The 20,118-nt window shown below is 28.9% G+C and overlaps 1 protein-coding gene across 2 annotated transcripts; it reads left to right on the forward strand.

Moving 5' to 3' along the window:
* Positions 1-2,651: 2,651 nt before the first annotated feature.
* LOC107454662 (mitochondrial ribosomal protein L46) lies at positions 2,652-19,306 on the forward strand. Of its 2 annotated transcripts, none has more exons than XM_016071934.1 (6): positions 2,652-2,784; positions 10,816-11,014; positions 13,425-13,555; positions 14,414-14,556; positions 16,246-16,377; positions 18,991-19,306. In XM_016071934.1, exons 1-6 carry the CDS (start codon positions 2,751-2,753, stop codon positions 19,228-19,230), a joined length of 879 nt encoding a protein of 292 aa, XP_015927420.1. In that variant the 5' UTR covers positions 2,652-2,750; the 3' UTR covers positions 19,231-19,306. The 2 variants fall into 2 exon arrangements, with proteins under 2 accessions (XP_015927420.1, XP_015927418.1); XM_016071932.3 differs by lacking the exon at positions 2,652-2,784 and adding an exon at positions 7,915-8,085.
* Positions 19,307-20,118: the final 812 nt, after the last annotated feature.

Genomic DNA, 20,118 nt, shown 5'->3' on the forward strand with positions numbered 1-20,118 from the left:
ACAGTCTAGTTAATTTCCATTAGCTAGAATTATTAAGTTAAGACAATCTATAGCGCCTTCCTACAAACTATGTCTTTTTTTAACATGTAACAAGATAACATGCCAGCACTCAGTTTGTAGCCCGAGTAATCTAAAAATACGGAAATAAAAAAAAAATAGTGCGACATTGAAGATACAGTGAAACCTGCAAAGTTGACCACCCTTGTAAGTTGGACACCTGCATAAGTTGACCTCAATTATCAAGAACGGAATTTTTCCTAAATAATATAAGGAAACAAAACTTTTGTAACTTGACCATCTGTCTATCTTGTATGTTGACCACTGAAATAAGTCAATTTTTTCTAGGAGTATTATGAAATTCTATTCTAAAACCCTCATAAGTTGATCAGAAAAAAAAATTCAGAAAATTTTCTGTCATTTTGCAATGTATCTTGAAATTTCACTTGTTTGGTGAAATAGTGTAAAAAGCTAATCTAAACCCTTTTGAGAGTTGACCATCTGGGGAAACTGTAGGGGGTCAGCTTTTGACCATTTCTTTCATTCAAAACATTGGGCTGATATAAAGTCTAAACAACAGCGCCAAACAACAATGAGGGAATATTTTTGTAACAAGTAGGCTTGTAAGTGTAGTGTAATAACAGAATAAATTTTAAAGTGTTCAAATAATTTTGTTTTGTTAAAGTTTTCAAATTACATGTTTTCGTGCTCTCATACTTTAAGAAATTTATTTTTATTAAACACTTCACATGCATAACTAAAATAATTTGTTTAAAAAAGTTAATTAAATATTAGAATTATGCATATGTAAGAAATTGAAGTTCATTCAGGTTTAAACACATTTCTTACGATATTCATTTGGCTATTTGCTAAATAAAATTTTTGAGTCAAGTAAAAAAAATTTCTAAATATATAGCAAAATGATATAGGAAACGAAAAAGCAAACAATGACCCACCCCCTCTATAAGTTGCTCATTTGTCTAAGTTGACCACTAAAACAATGCATCACAAGTGGTCAACTTACACAAGTTTTACTGTGTTAATAATCATCAACTTTTTCCTCTTTTACGTATGGATGGTTGACTGTGTAAAGATAAGTGCAGATGGCGATAGGAGTTAAAATTGGTCGCAAGACTTACCGGTTACTACTTCTGTCTGATTTTTACGCCTAAGTTTGAAAAAACGCACCATCCAATATTATTATACTTGTATTTTCAATATAAAGTGTTCTTTCAGTTTAACTTTCTACCAGACAAGCAACAAATGAATTCAAAAGATTCCACAAGCTTGTTATGATGCTACCTAAACAATAACAAACGGTGCTATTTTACACAAATATAGCCAAATAAGGGATAACACTCAAAATATGGCTAACCTTACACTTTTTTTTATGCTGTGATATTAATTTTGTCAAAAAGTTTTAGGCTCAAGACCTGTTAGAATTTATAAATTACAGAAAACTATTATGAATGGTAAAATTACCCGTAAATTAAAACACAAATCACAATAATAAAATTTCCTAGAATATTAAGCCTGTTCACACATCGCTTCGTAAGCGTAGGAATATACCGGAAGTTTTCTGAATTTCTTCCGGTTTTAGGCAGTTTGTTATTGTTTACATTCAGGCAACCTTCCATAATCCATGTTAAGGCCTGTTTACACAGTCCAATTTCTTGAACAGAGATTGATTGATATTGATGGAAACTTGTTTTGCTTTGAGCTTGGATCGTGTAAACAATCATCCAAGAACTTCGTCCAACTTCTTTGACTATAGTAGAGCATGTTCTACTTTCCATCCGAGTTTTTTCTCCTTAACCAATCAGCGTCTTAGGTTTTGTGACGTCAAGAAGCAGGCAGCAAATTATATCATTTTGTTGTCTGTTTTCATATTTTAGTCCAAATAAATTGATCTGTTGCAGTTTGTTTGTGTTATTATGATTTTATTTGAATTTATTTAGTAATTTTAAGCTTATGTAAGTATTATTTTATAATGTTGAATATGAACAATGTACATTCGCAGGTTTTTCTTTCGACGAATCAGAACTTGGAATTCAAGAACTTGGATAGTGTCGACGAATCATCCAATTTCTTGGACAGAGAAATTCCTCCAATTTCTCGGATTCAAGAACTTGGACCGTGTTAACAGGCCTTTTATTTCCATACTCCATTTTTTTTTTACTTTTCCCTCGTTTTATCATACTTTTTCCTCTTTTCTCTTTTTTTACTCTTGCATTTTTCTACTATTATTATTTTCATTACTATTACTGAATAGCATATTTAAAGAGTAGAAAATTTTTTCGAAACTTATTTTGTTTTTATTTAGTTATTTTGTTCATAAAACCTCTCATTTTCATGAATACCTGACAAAAGTACGTGCGTTTCCAATCGTTTTCTGCTTTTTATTACATAAGTGTTGATAGAAAATATCCTTGGTTTGATTTTTTTTTGGAACACTAGTTTAAAAAAAAAAAATAAGAAAATTATAAATATAGTTCTGCAAGAATGTCGAAGATGATGAACAGATTTTAGTCATGTATTCGGAATCATTAAGCATCAAAAACGAATTTCACAAAACTGTGGGGTTTCACAGAAACCGCAAAAGAAGATTTAACAATCCACAGAAAAGATTAAATATGAAACTGGCAATCACATTACTGAAACCCTTCAAACTTCGCGAAACTTTTTTTATGGAACTTGATCACTTCAGTGTTTATGCGGAACGACTCGTCTGATTATTTTAATTTTTTGTCAACATGCTAAATGTCTTTAAAATCGGATTCTTAAGAAGTAAGTATGTTTTAATATTTCAGTTGTTTTTCTAAATGATTAAATTTAACAACAAAAAAACTGTAGAAAAGTTCAATTGTTGTAATAAATTTTAAAAAAAATTAATGATTAGTTTTTGAAATGTAGCATGAACCGAGTAGTCTCTGAAATATCAAAAGAAAATCGGGAAATCCAAATATTTTAGATTTTTTTTTGCACAGTATCGACTAAATTGCATTAAAAAAAAACGGATGGAAGGAAAAAAAGCATTTCTGTAATGTTTGCAGAAGCCCTAAATAACTTTTTATCTAATGATCAGATTTTTAGCAGATTAGTAGATTTTTAGATTAGAGTTAAGTTTAAAAGGTTTAAGGGCCTTATCTTACATAAGCTAATTAATTAATGCAAACAATATTTCAAGCAAAATATTGAATATTGTCATTTAAATTTACGTCGATGAAATTGATGTAAAAATTTGATTACTTTAAATTCACAATTTTCGACCATTAGTAAATAAAAATAATAAATAATTATAATCGAAAACATTTTTACATGAAACTATCTTTGGATAAACATGTCTTATTTTGGGCAACAAAAAAAAATCTTTTTTTTTTTATTCCCTTCATTTTTTGCAGATGTATGGCAAAATACAGAAAAAGTGAAATTAACATTGAGGGGTCCAAGCTTTCGACCACTTCCTATCTGAACTATCAATGGAAATTTCTACAAAAAATAAACATGAGCAACGGCCCGGAAAAACTTCATTCTAAGCTAGTAAAGAGTGTCAATATGCTGACTTATTGCTGCTTATCTCCAGAGGTCGAAAGTTCCGCTCTACAAGTAGCGAAACTGTTATAGTGGCTACTTTTTTTTCATAATTCGTAGTGAGTGAGCTACTTTTTAAAAAAATAAGTGCAGTGAGTAGTGTGGTACAAAAAAAATATAAGAAGAAGTAAATAAATGAAAAAAAGTTTGTAGCAATTCCTGACAACTATTTTTAACATTAGTTTAGTAACAAAACAAAGTTCAAACGCAACTAATTTATTGATTTTGGTTGGTATAAATCTTTATGTAACCGTCAATGGACGTAATGATGAGAATTTCCTTGTGACCGGACGTTAACCATACTTAACAAAACATGCTATGCTAAAGTGCAGTTAATTTCCAGCTATTAGTAAAGATACCGACTGTCTCGTGACAAGCTTTAAAATATCGATTATTGAATAACTAATATTTAAACTAGCCATTACGAATAATAGCTAATTTATCACTTTGGCCACACCTTCAAATATGCATTCATGAAGCATTGATTTTATATCAATGAAGGGGGACATATTTTCTCTGTAAAGTCCGTACGATGTGCAAAAAAGAAAAAAAAATGAACACTCACAATAGCATTTAATATAATGATTGGAATTTTTTCGATTTCTTAGGACTTAATCTTAATAGTTACATGACTTAACCTTAAATTTGCTGGTTAATTAATTCAGGCTCGATATTTTAAGTAACGAAATCAGACACAAAAACGCTCTCTCTCTATATATATATCCCTTTTTTTTACGGATTCGGATTTTTTAAAATTCAAGGTATGGGTAATATAAATATCGCAGTAATCAGAAAAATATTATCTCAATTGTTTAATCAGGAGAGCTATTAAAAACTTGGACCCCTTAATGTTAATTTGAATTTCTGCTTATTTCGAAATACTTAAGGAACTAGTTAAGCGAAAGTTTTGCTCACAGTAATAAAATTCAACTATCCAAAGGTAATTCTGTGTTTAAAAAAAAAAAAAAAAAAAAAAAAAAAAAAAAAAAAAAAACAATGTTTAATTAATATTTATTATATAGTGGACGAAAAAATTTTGATTTATGAGGTATAAAAAATTTTTATATCATTTTAAAGTATCCAATTTTAAATGACATATTACAAGATTCGAACATAATCAGTTCCTCACCAATCAGTCTATCCTAGAGAGTAACCAATATGAAATTTTGATGATGCGTTTCCTCCTAAACTCTCTAAAAATAGTTTTTAAAAAAACCTTCATTAGCGATACAGCTCTAAATATATATTTTTTTGAATAGAACTAAAATAAATTGTTCTTAGCACTATTATCACTACCAATGCTATGTAATAATCAGTAAACTACTTAATTATATTTTCTCAAAAAATTTCATTGCTTAGATTGAAACATTTAAAATTTTAACATTTGTTGTCGTTTTCATTAAGCTACGTTTTTAATTTCAATAACAATACATTTAACAACGATAATAATTCATTACAAATATTTTTGATTTATCGATACCAATATTTAAAAATGATTTGTTGTAAAGATAATTGCTTGATGGGATATGAATTTTAAGCCAAACATTTATTGAAATACCAACAGTGACGCGTTAATTTAGTTTGACGTGCTGTTAGGACAAATCACAATTTTATTAGGCAGACAAAATAATTTAACATAAAATAAAAATAAAAGCCGCAGCCAGAACAATTCTTCTTCATTTCATAATTGTACCTGAAAAGTAAGTGCGGCACGCCCTCTGGAAGAATTGCGAAACACAACACCCACACATGAGATTGAAGTATCCCTGCGATACTTTATCTAACAATTTTGTACTATGAAATATTATTTTTTAATTTTTACATGAATTAATTAAAACATGACGTATTGTTCAGATAACGTAGCATACAAGAAAATACTAGAAAATGATGATGATTACATAAAAAAACACTAAGTTATATTACAAAAATATAAAACGTTATTTAAGTGAAATATGATAATTAATCAAGCATTCATAATAATTAAAGCAAGTCCAAAGTAAATAATAATAAAAATAACAATGATCATTTAACACTAATGCTATAACATGTATAGGAATGAAATTCTAATCTTATGGGTTTTTTTATTAAAAGAGATAATGCTTCATCTTGGGCATTTTCACACCAGGGCAATGTTTCACGGTTATATAAAATTTCTGAAGAGTAGTTGCCCATCTTTGCAATCTGGATGATTGGAGAGCACATCTTGTTAAATAAAGTAACGGATTATGATATGTATAAAATTCTATCTCACATACAAATCATCTCAGATATCAAACACATACGATTCAAGCTTCTTCAGAGACGACACAATGGCAAATGCCTATCTTTCGATGGTAGACCATTTTTCTGGCCAGGAGTAAGTTTTTGGCTGACGTAATCTATATGGTGTATTTTTCCGTCCCATTATTGTGATAAACATACCGCCACACCAATGTGGGATGCATCGGAGTGATGACAAATGATTTACCTGGTACTGGAGAGTAGAAGTATGGAGATGCGATTAAGGCTTTTTTCAACAAATGAAACGTTTTATCATGGATCTCAGTTCAAGGGGTAAAAACGATCAAAGTGGCCGCCCACCAGTACACTGACCACTGCCTGTGATGCTTCACTTCGGTGATCTACTGGAAATCGTGTCTTAACGACCAGTCCACTGCGGGATGTGTAATTGGAGATGTGTAGCCCAAACTAAGAGGAAAATGCTTGGTGGTCTTGACTTTTAGCATAAGAATGATTTCATTACTTAAAAATCCTTTGCATATTTTCTATTACATTAATTAGCATATTTTGGCTTTGACCCTCTCAACGTAATAAAAAAAAAATATAACGTCCCGAAATAGAAAAATATTGAGTTATCTAGTGATAGTACTTGTTTTAGTTATCAAAGTATTTTTCTCTATTTTTAGAAGATAGAATCTTAAAATGATGTAATATGCTAAGCAATATAATTTTACATTACTGCAGTTTATATAATATTTATAATCTCACTCTAAGAATAAACTCAAGTTAACCCTTGACGGTCTGGTCAAGGTCCGGTCTGGTCCTCCCACCAGGTATAATTCTAATGATTAAATATAATATTAATTATTTTATAATAATTTACAATTAAATTAATTACAAATATGACTACAATAAGTGTGATCAAAATAATAAAATGATTTCAGCTATTATATGCGCGATATTTGACCCAGTAATAAAAGTGTTTATGCCGCTTTTATGGCGGCATTAGTCCGTTTATGGTTAATATATTCTCAAATAAATATACTCATGTAGCTATATTATTTCAAATGTAAATAAACAGAAATGGATGTTTCAATACATTCATTTTTTTCCGGATTAGAAGATTTCATATAAAAGTGGTTAAAAATCGAATAAAATTGGTTACAAATCGAATCAAAAACTAAAATAAATTTTCTATAACTCATTTTTACTCATTTAAATAAAAAAAAAACTTTCTTAAATATTAATGAAGAATTTTTAAGAAAAATTAAAATACAACAATTGATATGTTCAAACCGATGCTTAATTTTTTTAATTTTCCAGCAAGGAATCATTCAACAAAGAAGCATTAAGAAGTTGAATTTGTAATATTATGGTTTAAATAAGTCAGAATTTAAATAATAACAACTATATTTACCTCACCAATAAATGGAAGGAAAAACAAGGCAGATAATTTTTAATGTTTAATCCATTAAGTTCAATACAATTATTGTTATTTTAAGTATAAAGTGAAAAATAATTCTATATACTAAAGTATTATTGTGAAAGAGAAATGCAATAGCTAGTGGATATTTAATTATTAATAATCTATTTAGGCTGTACAATAAAGGCTTATCAATCACATGCAGACTTGCACATAAAGATTTGTCAATCCTTTAAAAAGATTCCCTTCTTTTAATTTTAATATTAACATGTTTTTTTATTATTAAAAAAATATTTAAGCCAATGTTTTATTTGATTTGATGACTTATGAAAAATTTATGTTTGAACTTTTCTCTAACTTAAAAATGCTTTCTAATTTCAAACAATTTACATTCGTAGCAATAATAATGATTTTTCATGAAGATGAACTTGCAAACATTGCAAGGTAATAAAAATTACTCATGCTTTGTACGAATCTTTTATAGCTTTAGGCCTCTATTTACGCTTCGATAAAAATGCTAATTTAAATAAACAAACATACATAGTTTACGCTGCAAAAAATCCCATTGCTGAACTACTTTTCTTTCTCTTCTAATCTATCAATGAACACGCATATACCTCTTTGATTGTTTCATCAAATCACCATCAGGTAGCGCTTCAACTGGTCAAAATATAATTATGCCCTTTGTGAACAGAAATAGGCTACCACAAGTATTCTCAGTGTACAAATTTAAACAACCGGAAACGTTTTAGAAAAACATAACAACATTAAATAAAGTAATTAAAGCTGTTTTATAATGAAAGTCAAATTAAGTATTATGCTATTTCAACGTTTTCATCGCTGTGTTTTAAAAGGTAATTTTTTTTCTATCAGAAAAAGGAATTTTCAATATTTATTTGCCGCATTACGTTGTGTTCTTGTTTTCCCTAAAATGAATTTATTTGTTGTTATAATATAGTTTGTGAATAATTTCCATGTCTCTATCTCTTAATACTGTTTCTAGAACTTAGTCGCAGGAATATTTGTGAAGCACATTTGCAATTAAAAAAATAATAATCTTGTCTTTTACTTAAATAGAACCACTTAAACTTTAACGAATTTTTAGAATTTATTATTAGAAATTTTAGTGTTTCTACTTCTCTTAATTTACAGTTTATTTAATCTATCGCTATCTCATCAGGACTTAAATTGGTAATGTTTAAATGTTTGTTCATTCAGTGACAGCAAAAATAAGTATCGTCTTGACTAGGAGGATACTAATATAAAAACATTATACAAACATTACATATGCCTTTTTTTTTTTTTTTTTTTTTTTTTTTTTTTTTTTTTTTTTTTTTTTTTTTTAACAAAGCTGAATTTGTAACAAGAATGAAATTTTTTATTGCTGGTGTTTTTTATTCTAGAATAAATACCTCGTGAATTGTTCGTACTATTTACATGAAGCACATAATTTGTTTCAAGGATGAATGTGAAAAAATAACTATTTTCTGTGTAGTTCACTATTTATTATTGAACCAGGAGCAGAATAATATGGAATTTTCTTTATTAAGACTTTTAATGATTTCAAATGTTTTGTGAGTATCATTTAAAATAAACAACTCACTCTCATTAGTTTTTATGTATTATCATATTTTTAATTGAAAAAAAAAAGAAGTATAGTAAAGTTTATCAAATTACCTTTACTTATCATGCTTGCAAAATAAAACGAAAATTACTGAAAGCAAATAAAATTTTGGGCATAAATTTTTTATAATGAAATAGAGATAAACATAAATTATCTGCAGAGATTTAAATTTCACTGTGATGATCCTCACAGTCTATAGCACCATCTGTTTTAAGGATTATTGATGTGTGTGCACCTCTTAATATATCATTAATTATGCCAGGAGGAGGAGCATTTAAAAGATATGGCATAGTCTGATATGTGAAGGAATTATAATTTGTCAAATTATATATTTTTGAAGATCATTTAACATAGTTCGAGTTTAGTTCCAAAATATCCGGACAGATGGCACTGAAAATTCCTTTTCATTCCACTGTGCTGCCATGCATAAAAAATTTAGCTCTCTGATGTTACATGTATTTGTGGCTGATGGGGAAAATTTTATAAATATTGTAATGATTATAAGATTACAAAAAATTATGATACGACTGATAACTGTATATCTTTGTAACACATGTGTCCCTCAGTGTTACAAAGTGACAACATCACACAGTGGACTGGTTGTAAATCACGCTCCCGAATAGTTCATCAAAATCAAGCATTATTGGCTGTGGTCAGTGGGTAACCTAAAACTTAGCAGGGCGACAGCCCATAGAGGGCCAAGGCCTACTGTGCCCACCTCAGTTTTCTTGACCTTGTGCTCTGGGGTGCAAGAGCAGATGTTCCTTGCCCGGCCCGATGAACGAACCAGGGACCTGTAGCGCGACAGCACGAAGCGCTTCCGCTCAGCCACCGGGTGTCGTGGACAGTGAGTAGGTAGGTAAAAATTTTATTAGCCTGTGAAGAGACCTAGGGTTTGTGGTGCCGATGCTCGTTAAACTTTCTACCGTTAAGTGTTCGAATTCTTGCTCCCCAGTCACCATTGACAGTTCATTGTACAGCTCTAATGTGATGTAAATAAAGTACTACTTATACATTTTTACCTTAAGAAATGAGTAGCAATCAGTATGCATGTTATTTACAGTAATTTCTACAATATTTGTTACTGTAAAAATTTCACCCTGAAATATATTTAAATTTTGGATACATTTAAAAAATGAGACAATTTCTGTTTCAGGGCCTGTATCAAGATGGGTCATAAGATTTTATCACAACCTAATAGTGACAAGTGAGACTCAGGGTTGGCTAGTTTTTGACAATTGATGGTTTTAACCATGGTTTTATCCATTATGTCAAAAAACCTTTTTTGATGTAGTTTTTGACAAGTGTCAAAACCTCAAAGTTTTGGTGTAAGGATAATTATTAGCTATTATAAATAAGAATTATAAATTAAAATGGATGTATATTTATAAATAAGTGATGAATCAATTGTGTTTTGGAATTACTTTGACATTAAACTCTCTCTCTTTTTTTATTTTTACAATTACAGCTAAAAACCCAAATTTTGGTGCAAAAAATATTAAATAGTTATACATAAAAATTTGTCAAATTGCAATTTATTGAATCTGTTAAATTATTGAAAATAAAAATTCAAAAACAATCAGCTTTAAAAAAAAGAAAAAAAACACTTAGCAATCATCTTATTCATTAAATGTAAAATCAATTTAACAAAAAACAAGGTTTCAGCAAAATTGTTGCCAAACCAAGGAGTCTCCAATTCTACACTAGAACCAAAAATATTTCAATTATTTATATTTTTACTTAAATATTTTAATATTGTGCTGTTCTTTGCAAAAATATGTCATGTTTTTGCAATAAAATCATTATCAGTGAATTTTATGAATTTACAAGCACTTTCAGATTGTGTTTTTTGCAGATAGTTTTATTTCTTCTTATCTATCTTACTCTGATTTTATCTATAGATCTTTGTTTTGTTTACGTTTTCAAAAAAAAAACATTTAGGTTAAATTTTTTTTTTTAGACAATGCTTATAAATTAAACTGGTGTACACTAAGAAGGTTCTCTGATTGGCACTTAGTTGGTGCCCTCTGCCTTGAAAGGCGGCCAATCATAACACAAGAAAGGACTCCTCTGGAAGAGAGGTATTTCCAGTACTTATACAGAAAAGAAGTTGAAAAAAGTTTTTTAAGTGATCATGAAAAACGTCATTTGGATGATTTGTGAGTCTTTTCTTATTTTACTTAATTTGGAAAAATGTGTATTGTTGCTCTTTAGCTTGGTACAAAATATTTATACAAATAAAATAAATCTTAAGCACATCTTACTATTCAAAATGCCTTTCCTATGTACCAACTTCGTTTGACTGCCTCTTTCTTAACCAAAAAGTAAAGTTGAAGTATTGAACAAATATTAATTTTTCATTTTATAAAATGTTTCCAGTGCTCAATTTCAAATCATAATCGAATATAATTATTCAGTTATTTTTAATATGTATTAAATTGTTTTCACACTGTTGTTGCATCTAGCTTGCTTTTCAGGCTTCTATTGTTTTGAATTTATGACAGGAATTTCGTGGAATTTTGATTTAATTCAGATAACTTGGTCACCATTTGGGCTGGTACCTTCATTTCAAACCATTATACCAAATTCAGGTATAGAATTGTGTGCAGCTGTTGAACAAGATTTGACGAAACATGCCATCTGTTTTATCAAATAAATTTGGGATTTATAGAATGTTCAAGATTGATTTATTTTCAAGATTGATTCTTGATTTATTTTCCTCTAAATGTTTTGATCCTGAGCAAAATCGTAAAAAATTTTCTCTGATACATGCAGCTTTCTCATAGAGAAATTTTTTTTTTTCTGTTATGCACCAACTTAAAGTTCAAGCAAGCTAAGTCTGACCCTCAGAGGGTGAGTAAGAGAAAAAATTTTGAAAATAAGTTACAATTACAAGTTTTTTACAATGAAAATCAAACCCTGAATTAAAATGAATCAATAAATTAAAAGCATCATTTAAGCTAATATATTGATTAAATAAATCCCAATAAACTGAAGTGGAAAGATAAACTTTATAATGTATAAACTTCATTTGTTTCAAAAATTATGAAGGTGGAAACAACATGTTTCAAATGCTCAAACGTAGACGCCCATTCTAAAGACTCACTAGAGGTGAATGAATGCTGAAGAAGACTGAGAAGAAGGCAAAGGCGATAAAGAGGACTTTCTATAAATTTTGTTGGACAATCAAACTGATCTCAATGTTTTTAATTTCCAATGTCTCTTATAGTGATTTATTTAAGTTTGGTAATGTTTAAATCTTCTTCTTTTAATGTGTATACTTATTTTACTTCTTTTTTGACAAAAATATATTTCAAGGGTGATGATAATAGAGACGTCCGGTGGCTGAGTGGTAGCGCTTTGCCCTCCCGTGCCACAGGTCCTGGGTTCGATCCTTGGGCCTTCATCCCTTCAGTGGGTCGATTAATGAGTACCAAGCATGTTTGGGAACTAAACACCGGGGGTTCCGCGTTCGGCTGACCACCGAACCGGAACATCTGCTCCTGCACCCCAGAGCCCATGGTCAAGAAAACTGAGATGGGCACAGTAGGCCTTGGCCCTCTATGGGCTGTCGTGCCACTGAGTTTTAGATGATAATAGAACAAGCGCTTAGTATGCAGGGTTGGGTTTTTATCAGGACATGGTAATGGTAAAAAACTGGTACATACATACTATTAACCCATGTTGTATTTACAGATTAGTTTAAGTGTTCACGCCTAACAGTATTTGATAATAAAAATTAGCATACTATTTGTAACTATGAACTCAATGTGAGATATATTGTAAAGTACATGTTTAGCATGTTATTTGTTAATTTAGTAGTAATAATAAAATTTGTTTTTATTAGTTTATATTATAAAATTAAATTTTACTACTTATTTTCATAAAATATTGTAGGACTAAATTTTTTTAAATTTATTGAAAAATTCTATAAATTTTTTGTTCTTTTTCAAATTGTTGCCTTTTTTTTTTTTTTTTTTTTTTTTTTTTTTTTTTTTTTTTTTTTTNTTTTTTTTTTTTTTTTTTTTTTCTTGAAAATTAATACTACTATTTAAACAAGATTGCAATTATAATCTGTTTTAATATTTTTGACTGTTTAAAGAAACTGTACTGATATTTCTGTAAAACTGTCTCGATATTCGTTTTTTAAACAAACTTTTTCCATTTCTTTTACTGGGGTTGGGAGGAACTTCCTTGTGTCCAGTTTTTCCGAATGTGGAAGAAACTTGCCATCCCTGATGCATCTGCAGTGCTTTTGACAAAATTAGCACTGAACCACTGAAATTATTTGTCTGCTTTTGAACCTGTTCATCAGCCCTTATTGTCTTTTTTTTTTTACTTTGTTTCAATACCAGCGCAATGGTAAGCTTGCTTATTTGTATACTTCTTAACTTGCTTCCTCTTCTTCTTACTTCTGATGCTGTTAAGCTAATTAATGAGTTCAGTTTGCTTTTACGTGAATTAGATCTTAAACGCTCTTAATTGCATTAAGCAATCAATCTTTCTGTAATGTATATTTACAGATAGTTAAAAGTACCAAAAAAATAATAAATGCTGTGTATCTTTTAGGAGAAATGCAGAAAAAATGAAGAAAGGGGAAATCGAAGACATCGATACTGTTTCCAAACAGACTGCCCAAGATTTTGAAGATGCTAGTATAGAAGAATTGAATAAGTTTCCTCCTCATCCTAGAACTACAGGTGCTTAATTTGTCTTGCAATTATTTATGTTTTCTCCTTCCTAGAAGTATCCAATAAATAACTTAATTTTTCTACCTATTGTGGACACCTTCGTAAAAACATCACAAACCAATACAAATATCTTTTGATCAACACTTTCACAGACATCATTATTCTCGATTTCAGCATTGAAATATGTTTCTAAAAATCAGTTATTTTATCTTGGTCAATCGAGATTTAAACAAAGAATCATATAAGTATTTTGTCATATTAGTGTTTTCAAAAATTGCATACTTATGTGTTGCATTAAAAGTTAATCTTAGTTAAAAAAATCAATATTGGTTCTTCCTGAATATTTTTGGAAGGGTGTTTATTTTTCTTATTATTTTCATGAACCTTTGAAATTTATATTTTATAATTTAAATGAGTAAAGTATGTTAAAAATGTTTCAAGATTGTATTCTGAAATTTACACAAAGTAAGAAGTAGTACTAGTAGAAATAAAATTTGTAAGAATCATTTTTGCTAAAACATATCGTAAGAATCATTTTGTCCTTCCTATACTTACATTTTTGCTTATTGCTGTTCTTTTTTATTACATAGTGGTAAAGTATCATGATATATATGTGTTCTTAATTCTTGTTATTTGATAATGAAATTTATTCTATCACAAATTCCAATCTATTGTTGTTGTTTTTCTTATTACTTGAAAAGCACGATACCCAGTCTTCCAAGAATGACTGACTGTTAAAAAAAATCACTCCGGAGAAAAGGGGTATTTTTAGTTCCTTTGCTTTTTATCCTTTTTTTTTATATCTTCAAATGTAACTGTCATTATTTTTTTTTAATTTTGATGACTTTAAACGATCTCTCTTTATAGATGCCGATGAAGAAAATAATCAGCAATCCATTCAGCGAAAACTAGACTCTAGTCTGTTGTTAGTTATAAAGCAAAAAATAGGAAATGATCTTCGATGGATATTGCCCCAAACTGTTCATCAAAAAGGAGAAACTTTATGTGAAGTATGATTTTTTTGTATTATTTGGCCCATAAAATAATGAAAATTTTTATTTTTGCTTATTGTTCATCTAGTTTTTCAGATTATTGATTTTATTATGGATATTCCAAAGTTCGACCAACAAGTTCAGAAGGTTTATAAAAGATATCAAGTGAAAACTTACTGTAGAAAATGGGGTCACAAACCATGTTAAGAAGGGCAAAAATGTCAACAACAAAAAAAAAAAAAAAAAAAAAAAAAAAAAAAAAAAAAATGCCTTTGATGTAATATTGGAAAATAACTACAAACAAATTTATTTGATTATAAGTGTTGCACAAAGTGATGCCAACTGATGTTGCATAATCTACAATTCCCTGGCATGCTTGAAGATGCAATAACTCTCAATATCTTAACTTTATTTTAGTAATGCATATAGAAGAGTATAGTTTGCTGCAATGTTTTCTTGTAAGTAAGCACACATACTTTTTTACAGAAGATATAACTGTTTTAAATTTTTTTTATACTGTATTTTAAAACATATACTTATTATTGTTGAGTCTGTTTAAAAATTTATACTCAGCAGTATTTGATAATACAAATTTTAAGATTATCCGTAATTATAAATTTCATGTTTATTTTCCTATTGTTTCTTTTTAATTTTAACTTATTTGTAAATGATATATTGAAAAGCATGCAAATTGTTGCTATTATTTAAACTAGATTAAAATTATAAAATGTTTGAAAAGTGGTTTTAATATTTGATATTTTAGTTTTGAAAGTCCATTTCAAGACAAGTTAATAACTTATCTTGATTAGTTATTAACCTTAATGAAATGCTTGCTAGTGGAATAAAAGCTTGGTTTAATTCCACTAGTATGAAATTATTACTATGCATAATTTAAATACTTGTGCATTATGAAATCTACTTGCTAACTTTAATAGTTTGCCTCAATTTTCTTCTTGTTAACTTTTGTTTCTTACAAAATGTAACCATTGGTATTTTTTTTTTTTAATCAGAAAGTTAGTTTCACAGTTCAGTGAATAAAAAGTTTACTTCTCATAAAATATTATGTTTTATTTTATAATCGACATTGAACAACCTACCCATTTTTGTGTTTATGGCTATTAATGTTTAACTCTGTGGCCGCGTAATTTTGAAACTGACTCTAGTGATTTGGGAATTCTTGGATCAAGCTATCGAACGAACTAGCTTTTGTAGTGGACTTTTTGATAGAAATAAGCCTCCCATGATGAGTCCAATAATCAAGGAATTCTAACCCATGACACTGAGAATATTTAAAGTCCCCACTATGATCGGTGCAAGCCGGGAGCAAAATTCGAACTGACTGCCCAGCGGCAGGATTCGAACCTGACTCACCTCATTCCTTGTAAAATACTATTGTGTATAACAAAATGTGGTCTGAAGTTTCGTTGACATTTTTCTCAAAAATTCACGGAATTTCATTTTTGAATATGAGTTGGAGGTCAGTGATGTATTTTCTAAAGGTCTCGTAATTAATTAAAGAGTAAATATGGATTTTTTTCTTGTTACTTTAGTAAAACTGTTTTGTTATTGCCTTGTGCCCTTCAAATTTATGTGAAAATATAATCTTTAACGCATGTTAGTGATTGTATTTTAATTTTTCATGTATTCTTCTACTTGAATTTATTAAGTTAACTCTAAATTGATGTTGATTTTATTCATTTTATTTAGACTGCTGTAAGAGCTTTCAATGAGATATGTACTAATCCAGTTAAACTGCAAATAATGGGAAATGCACCTGTTGGTTTTTATAAATACAAATACCCTAAAGCTATTAGGCAAGATGGAGTTTGTGGTGCAAAGGTAAGCTCCTCATTTTTTTAAGAGCCATAATTATTATTTATTTTTTAATGATTGTTGAATGAACTAACCCACAAATTTTAATGAAAGAATTGCTTTTTGGGAAAATGAGCTACCAACAAATAGTATTGCAATGTCATTATTATTTTGTTAGTAATGGCTATAAGATTTCAATTAGTAGTAAATTTTGTTTTATAATACAAATTGAAATTAGTGGAAAATCCCTTATCGTTTAGCTTTCTTTTAAAAAAAAAAATTCAAACTAAGATAATTGCAAGGAACTTTTTTAAATTTTTAAGGTATTCAAATCTTACTACCAAATACAATTAATTCCCTACAAAAGTATGAAAAACAAATTCAAAATTTCTTCCACAGATACGCAGTATAAAAGAACTTATTTTACATATTCATATCTTGCACAATTATTAAAGATTTTTTTTAATTACAAAATGGTATTGGTGTAATTAAGACAAAAATATTCCGTTTTTAGTTTTTTTTTAAATGTCCATATCTGCATAAATATTCAAGCTAGGTATACAAAATTTAAGCAATTGCAGCAAATAGTCAATTCAAGCTTATTTTTATATTTTGTTTCTTACTTGTACTTGTTTTCATAACTTCTTTTTGTATAGTATCTTTTAATAATTACTGATCTGGGCATATCATATTATTTATTACACATGTAAATAATTATTAAAATATAATAACAATGATATGTAATAATGATATATACAGGGTATCTGAGAAATATTGTGACATTTTTCAGGAGGTAGGGCACATCATAAGGATTAAAAGTATTGCATAGCCACCTATCACCGGAAATGTAATTCGCTCCTTTTGTGAACGCATTATTCATGTGCCTTTGAACAAGCACTTTTATTTATATGAATTTCATGTTAGTTTTATGTTTTTAATAATTATTGTCAAAAATTTGATTTAAATTGCTGTTTTAGCTTAATTTAACGGTTTAGCAATCTCATCAAGTTAGTTGTCAAATCAAGATTTAAAAAAATTAAAAATTTAAAAAATAAATAATTAATTAAACAGCCATTTCAGAGCCTACTTTAATGAAATTTTCAACAATTATTTGAAAATTAAAATATAAAATTAAGATATTTCTGATAAATAAAGGTTTGATTCAAAGGCACACAAACAATATATTCATAGAGGAAAGCATCACTGTCATACAATAACATTTCTTGTCATAGATTGTAATTCAGTTTTCAATCCTTATCATGTGCTCTACCTCCCCATGAAATTTGAAGAAGCGTTATGTATAGTGTGTTCCGTAATGGTACAAATAGACACTATATATACAAATGAACACTGCAAAGGGGAACGAATTTGGATCTTATGATTGGATCTTCACATGCTAAGATTCAATCTTTGGTTTGTGGGTGTAACCTCAAAATATGCTTTTTGATTGGCGTAGGCGATATTTTACATTACGAAACTTGACACAAAAATGTACTTTGTCTGAATGTACCTTTTTTTCGACTGATTTGGATTTCTGACACCCAAAATATCGAGGAATAAAGCTGCAATCTAGGAAATATGGCCTTGATAGTTTGGTCAGGAGAGGTTCAAATTTTGGACCCCTTAATGTTAATTCTTGTGAACATCACCATTTCTGAAAATGTCTTTAAATGAATTTTAAAAAAAAGAAAATATCTTCGTAAATATTTAATAATAGTCACAAAAAAATTTCATTTGAAGGTTATACAATTTTTTACATTATTTTAAAGAATGTAATTTTAAATTGTTAAATACAAAATTTCAGTGAAATTAGTCATATTTTAAAAAATTGAATCTAAAATGGATTTTTTAAAATCAGATTTCTCAGGAACTAGCTCATTTCACTCAAATTTTGTATTTTGCTGTGTAAAATTACTATCTTTAAAATGATGCAAAATATTGCATATCTTATTATTCAACATTTTTTGGACTAAATAAATAAAAAAAAATATTCTAAAACTTATATTTTTATTTGAATTATCTTTGGATAAATGAATTTTGTAACTGTGTGCAAATATTTTTCAATTCACCAAATAAGTTCATGAGATATTGCGAGATACACGAAAATTAACATTAAGGGGTCCAAACTTTAGACTTTCTCCTGGAAACTCTTCAGACCCTTTTTCACAGATTGTAGCTAAGAAATCAGAATAAGTGGGGGGGGAGGGTCTGTTTATCAAGAGAAAGTACGTTTTTGTGTCTGGTTTCTTAACTTAAAATATAGTCTCCTCTAATTAATAAGCATATTTGAGATCACTGCCTCGAACCATTAAGATCGATTCTTGAAGATTCAATCATTAGATCAAAAGCGGTGTTCTGTGTTTTTTGGACACTGTTTATATATGGTGCCTATTTGTCATATATTTTTTACTTAGTGGGCTTCTAAGTTTTTTTTATATATATATGTATAAAGTTGTTGGCTTGCATAGCTGAAAAAGTTAGAAATTGTGAGTACCTTTTTTCCAAGTCACTCTAAATAATTCCATGATAATATTTTTACTGCATTCATTACTTTAGTTATAATGATATTGCTCTAAACTAGTAACTTGAACTTAAAGCGGTTATTAGTATCAATGCTAATTACTGTTAATTGTTTTTAAGGTATTCTTTTTTAAAGCTCAACTCTTGGACAACAGACTTCAAACTTTAAATATTCAATCTGATACAGTTGTAGATCACCGCTGGTTAACCCACTCTGAAATAAAAACTGTCTTGCAACCTGTATACGAAAAAGTCGTACAGTCTTTTCTGTATCCAGATGCAGTAAAAGTTGAAGACACAGAAACAAAGAGTTTATTGGATGAAGAGGAACACATTATTAAATCTTCGGCGTCAAACTAGACTTTTTTTAAAAAATAATTTCCATGAATTGTAATAAAACATATAGCAAAATCTAAAATAAAAATTTCATTTCTTCCTTTTGTCTCTCATGGAATTACGTAGCTTACAAAAACATACCAAAAATATGTATAACTATCTATCTTAAATCATGTGAAGAGTAATGTCGCAATTGCTACATAAAGTTTTCTAACTCACCATTTTCCCCTGGTGGTTAAGATCCTCAGTTCAAGACATCCGTTGATGACTTTGAACATTGATGACTATTTACCTGAAAATTGAAATTTTCAGTTAGTAACCAGGGCTGATAGACTCTAATAACTTAGTAACCACTTTTTCCTCATATTAATGAGTCTGTGACCAATTTTCCAAAAGTCCTTTCCATTTAATAACCACAAACAAACCTTTTTTTTCTTCTTTTGCTTGCAATAAATTATATTTTAAAAAAATAACATATTTGACACAATCTTGACTGTAAAAGTTAATTTAACAATAAAAATATAATTATGTGACATAATTTTGTTAAACTTACTGACTTTAAAGAAATTTCTTTCTGCCTTGATGTATTTTTATCATTAAACAATTTTTTAAAAAAAAGTGGGGAAAAGTGACCAGTTGCTTATTTAATTTAGTTTGCCACTTTTTTTTTTCCTGTTGACTCGCCATGTGGTCAGGGGTTATTGTCAGGTCTAATGTATTTGTCACTATTTCACTCATCAACAATAGGCAGCACTACACTACTTCTGTGCTCTCCCTGATCTGACAAAACAAATCCCTGTCTTAAACAATGCAGGGTTTCCACAGGCAACTATTTTTGCCTGAAAAGGTTAAAAAGGTAACTATTTTCAGAAAAAGAAGACTTTTCTGAACTCCTAGCGATGTTTTTTTTTT

This window comes from Parasteatoda tepidariorum, chromosome 1 (assembly GCF_043381705.1).
Source record: "Parasteatoda tepidariorum isolate YZ-2023 chromosome 1, CAS_Ptep_4.0, whole genome shotgun sequence".
Lineage (NCBI taxonomy): Eukaryota > Metazoa > Arthropoda > Arachnida > Araneae > Theridiidae > Parasteatoda > Parasteatoda tepidariorum.